At 38.0% G+C, this 5,362-nt stretch overlaps 1 protein-coding gene across 2 annotated transcripts in view; it reads right to left on the reverse strand.

Moving 5' to 3' along the window:
• The window catches only part of LOC102210720 (arfaptin-1-like), a 12,537-nt gene extending 7,273 nt beyond the window's left edge, over window positions 1-5,264 (reverse strand). The window contains exons 1-2 of one of the 2 annotated variants that reach the window (XM_005754812.1): window positions 5,005-5,264; window positions 2,853-2,953 (exon numbers count right to left, since the gene is read on the reverse strand). In XM_005754812.1, coding sequence (XP_005754869.1) covers window positions 2,853-2,924 — 72 coding nt within the window. In that variant the 5' untranslated portion in view covers window positions 2,925-2,953; window positions 5,005-5,264. Of the gene's footprint in view, window positions 1-2,852; window positions 2,954-4,846 lie in introns of both variants that reach the window. The other variant, XM_005754811.2, reaches the window with a different exon arrangement.
• Between the last annotated feature and the right edge of the window lie 98 nt (window positions 5,265-5,362).

Below are 5,362 nucleotides of genomic sequence, written 5' to 3' on the forward strand. Positions count from 1 at the left end.
GGAAGGCTCACCGTGCTGCAGGAAATTAGCTCAAAGGTTTCGTGCCACATTGAAGTGACAGCGAGGCACACAGTGCCTCTCAGTGCCCACCTTGGATTTTTCCAAAGGTTAGAGGAGCTTATATGTGACTGTAAGGGTCCGGATTTCTGTGGCGAGTTATTAAAGGTCCAATAACAGAGGTTTATGGAGAAATTGTTTCTCCACTTATCAGTCCACTATAGATATCCTCTCTATCTATTAACTATAGGCCAGACATGCTGTTATTGTTTGTGATTTAAGCTGTGAAGAGATCTGGGTTCAGTGGTTCATACTTTTTCTTCAATACTTTCCTTCTTTTACTAATGGAGTCTGTAGTAGTTTCTACCAATGTTTGGTAAATAAAGTTAACACATGACACTGAATTGGATAAGTGAAGATGGATGGATGGATGGATTCATTTATTCTTTTCACCATGTTTAATGTTTATTCCTGAAGAACTCTGGTGCTACCAATGGTCTCCATTTATGTGTATAACATTTGAATCAAACAGCAGATTTTCAAATCTGAGGTTTCACAGGTGGCTTGAGCCATCAAAGTTTCCATGACTGGTGACCCACCAGATTCTATGTTGTTTTTAGACAACAACTCAAACCATCAATCTAGTTAATATATTTTACAGTGTTGTCATCAAATTAATCTAACTAATTTATACATGGAAAGAAAAATGAGAGATTAAAGAGACAGTTTAATGTGGAATGAATATGATTAACCAGCACAACAACCACTGGGACTGAAGCACAGAATGTTCACTTGGCTCCCCTGTGCTCCCCAACTTTATATCCAAAATAAACATGTTTGCAAATAAAAAGCTGTTTTGGCCTGTATGGATGGTTCCCTCCATCATAACTGCACAAAGACTCATGTTTTTATAAATCATCCATTTGGAAACCTCTAAGGCATAAAGTTAGGAGTGCAGTCAGATACAGAGCTGTGGTAATCCATCATCTCTTAGTCACTGAACTGGACCTCCCAACCATGCTAATGGTGGTTTTTTTGTGGAGAATGGATTTATGTGATGCATGGATTGTTGTATGGTACAGACCATCCAACAAGTTTGTATTCCAGGTTTGAGTGAAATGGAGAATCCACCATTTTTGGGACTTCTGTGTTCTTTTCATTTATTGAGCTGTGGCGGTGGCAATAGAAGAAACGTTTGTGTTTGGCCCTCATAACATCTCAAATGAGGTAACATCACATCAGCCCCCCTGAGAACAGAGTTTTATAGATGAAGCTTTCTCCCATTATTCTTGTGTTTGTGTGTATGCAGGAGAGAATGTAAGACCGTATGTTTGAACACTTATGTGTAATGTAAGCTTTTATTCAGACGCTTTGCAAAATTGTATTTTTTAATTGTGCTCTACAGCCTACATTTTCTCCACACACGCATAAACCCTGAGGTCTGTCTAGCAAAGGTTCATTTTTAGTGGAATGTAAAGAAAAGGTTTCACAAGTTTACTCGTATTAAAGTGTAACGTGTGTGGCGTCAACCTTCTCATGTGACCACTGAAAGCATGAAAAAAAGAACCATTGTTTTATTTCAGTCAGTCGCCGGTCGTGAAAACAAAAAAGCCAAACAACAAGCTGCTGGATATTCACGAGCAGCAGCTGACACGTTTCAGTTTACAAAAAGCAACTACATGTAGATGCAAGGAGCACCACTCCTGCCTCCCGCTGTCACACACTTAATATTAACCACAACAACGGTCTTCGAATCACTGATTCATCTGCTCACTGTGAATGTTCATCGCACCAGTTTGCCTTTGTTGTCATGGCAGCAGCTAATAAGATTACAGAATCTGCCCGCCAGGTTGCACAGCCACATGCACTACATGTAAAAACAAGTGCACTAACCACAGGTCTGTTTTAAATCTACACATCGCTCTGATGCTTTGCTGCTGAGCGGCGGCAGGAGCAACGGCATGTCGTTTGTTGTCCTTCACATGAAACTTTTACTGGTCGTTTAAGATTTTCCAGTATTTTCATTGAGGGCTTTAAAGTAGAACGTGCTAGTTTGTACACTGGACTTTTTTTAGTTCCAATGAAAAGCGTCCACAGTGCTGTTTGTGGATTATACAAATGAGCTGATGTTTACTCTACTGGAAACCAGCAGCATTGGGGTGTGGTCTTTAAACCACAGCTGCCCTGTTAAAGACGAGTACAATCAGTTATTCAGGATGGCTACAGCTTACATGAGTTGATGGGTTGGTTGATAAACTGAACACTTTTTTCCAATGATTATGAAACACTTATAATTTTCTACTTCTTTCCTTTCATTTTCAGCACAAAGCTCTTGTTTGTTATGGGTTTTAAATCAAGCACAGACCTTCTGTTAACAGCAGCGTATTTTCTGTACTTTTTAAAAGCCCTGACTCACTCGCTGTTTAGTTCAGCTCAATACAAAAAGGACAAATTGGTCAACAAGACCCAGCTAGTACAAGTACGAGTCTGAAAATGCCTCTTTGGGGGAACCTGAAGAAGGCTTGTAAACATCCATCTCCCTAACACTTTTTTTGATAGTGATGTGATATGTTAGCGCCACTTCAAATTGCCATCGCTCTCCCAACAAGACCTCACAACACAGCCTTTACACTCACTGTTTGTCCTTTTGATTATATTTAAATTCAGTGAAATCCTCTGTTAAAAGGCATCTACTAAAATTTTCAGATCCAGCATTATGTGCCATTATCTGCATGTATATATACACGTCCATGTTTCTGCCTCCTACCATCATCTGCACAACAATATTTCCCCCCTTCTTCACAAAAAGCAGGTCCTACTAAACTCTTATTGCTCGTGCCATCGAACAGGCTCACCTTTGGAGGAATTTCCTCCTCTGTGACAGCGGACGCCACGGTGACACTTCCTCTCTGCTCCACCACGGCCATCCTCCTCTTCCTCCCTCGCTCCTCTTTTACTAGACAAACAGAAAACAATCATCTGTGCTGTTAAAAAACTTGTTCACGTCATTGTTATGAAAACTTTTTCAGAGTGGTGTTTCTACCCAATCATTTCACCACCTGTTTTTATTAGAATGAGCTCTTTAATAGAAGCTAAGCTACACCTGACTATTACTTGATTATTGATTAATTATTATTATCAGTAACAATGCTGTTATTCATCGTGTTCCATAAAATAAACAAAAAAAAGTAAGTGAACTCTTTTAAAGTCAAACTATCTTTGGATGTTTAACCAGGACAACACTGACGTGATGCAACTGTACACCTTTTGTTTAAGCCAGTGTGAAGGTGAATATGACTTTTATGCCTGGGTGGCCTCTTAAACAAAATGTGTGTATGTATTGCTTATATATTCAATATTGCTTTAAAATAACAGTCAAAATAAATGCCATGCAGTGTGATACTTGCTTCTAAGATTACTTTAGTTAAAGGAAAACATGGTAGAATAAAAGCACAAACAGGATCAGCATCTCTTTCAGTCCAGAATCTAACGCCACCTATTGGTCACAGAAGTGCACAGCTCTAAAAAAATGAAAGTCCGCAAATGAAGGCTTATCTGACTTCCAAATGCTTTAAACACACCCTGCATCCTGCAAAACAAACCTCGTGCCATCTTAAAACAGACTGACAACATTACAGAGGGAGTTTAAGCACACGCTGACTGAACAACTTTACCCAAAAGCTGCATGAATCACTCACGAGCTGGGACGTGTTTGCCATTTACGGGGCCTGTGAGTCAGTCACTCTTATGACATGGACAAGTAATAGCCACTGTAACACAGGTAATAAAGTTAAATCTTCTAAAACTTTACTTAACTTTACTTAAAGTACAAACCTCTCATTATAAGTGTGCGATAAGACAGATCAGCAGGTAAACGGTGACCTTTGACCTCACGTGTAACATCACAAGGCAGAAATGATCCAAAGTTATTATGCAAACGTGATATAAAAGGCCGCATTTAAAAAATAAACAATGCAACAGGAAAAATTAAGCTAATCTAAACTTCTGCTTATTAAAAGGGAAATATGCTTTACTTCCACCAACAATAAAATAAAAGCCAGAAATTTAAAACCTTTTTGCTTAAACTACTGTTACGCATATACATTATTTTTAAATTCATTTTAAGTTTTACAAAACCTTGAAAAAGAAATTCATGAAACAATTAGAGTTAATTAAAAATTAGAATGAATAAAATGTAGTCAGATTTACCCATTTACCGCACAACTTCATATGCTTTACTTAAAAATGTTTACATTTTTAATAATGAAAGCTTCAATAAAAAAAAAATAACAATGACACTAATATAATAAAATAAAGAAATCAATTAAAACTGTATTAAAATACACACACACACACACACACACACACACACACACCAAATGCCTTCGTAATTTTTATTATTTAATTCTAAAGATTTTCTGCAGCTGGATTAGTGAGAAGTTTGCAGGTTAAAAATAGAGAGGAAACCTAAACTAACAACGATTAGGTAAAAAGCAAACAAACAAACAAACAGAAAAAGAGAATGAATTTCTGCATCATTTTACGACATTAATCTTAGTAATAGCCTGTATGTGTAGTAATAGTTTCCTGCTGTATTCTTATTCACTCAGTTTCCAGTTTATTGCTACATCGAGCTGGAAGTTAAAAGCCTCATACAAGTAGAGTTTTTTAAAGGTTTTGCAAGAAACTTCTGAAGTATTTTCACACATGACAAAGTAACTAAATCCAGTTTTTACATCAGTTTATACGCGTTAAAGGCGGATTAAAGCGTGTGTAAGTCCCTCTTGACATCAAATAAGTTAAACAGAAACAGACAGCGCCCATTCGAGACACTGCAGACAGTTTTTACCTTCACAGCTTTAAAAGAAACTCTGCTTTTTCTTCTTCCGGGCTTCTGCTTTTTTCCCCGCCGTCAGCTCCGCATATTTAAACCTTACAAGCTGAAAACTGGACTAATTAAAAAGTTGTGAAGCAAAATCAAGAACGAGGAAAAAAAGTCACACACACCCGGAAGTTTTTTCGTTTTTCTGTAGGGGATGCTTGCGTTAATCTCCTGTCCTCACCTGGAGGGGCGGTGATAGCAACATGAAGTATTAGAGAATTTCTAAATAGTCCTCAACATCCTAGAGCACATCGTCTACAGCCATATTAGCACAGCCAGTGTTAACGCTCTAACGTTCAGAAGCACAAGCTTTCACATTTTAACAGTAAATCGATGGGATATAATCCAACTGACTAATGATGTTTTTCTCGCGACATATTTCGGTTCCACGTTAGTAGCGCATCTGGGAAGACAGACAACTCTCGCGATACTTGATTCGATCAAACGTTATTTCGCTGTGGCGTTGGCTCTATCCAAACACAC

Source organism: Pundamilia nyererei, unplaced genomic scaffold (genome assembly GCF_000239375.1).
Source record: "Pundamilia nyererei isolate P.nyererei 1_Seehausen unplaced genomic scaffold, PunNye1.0 scaffold00670, whole genome shotgun sequence".
In the NCBI taxonomy this organism is placed as follows: domain Eukaryota; kingdom Metazoa; phylum Chordata; class Actinopteri; order Cichliformes; family Cichlidae; genus Pundamilia; species Pundamilia nyererei.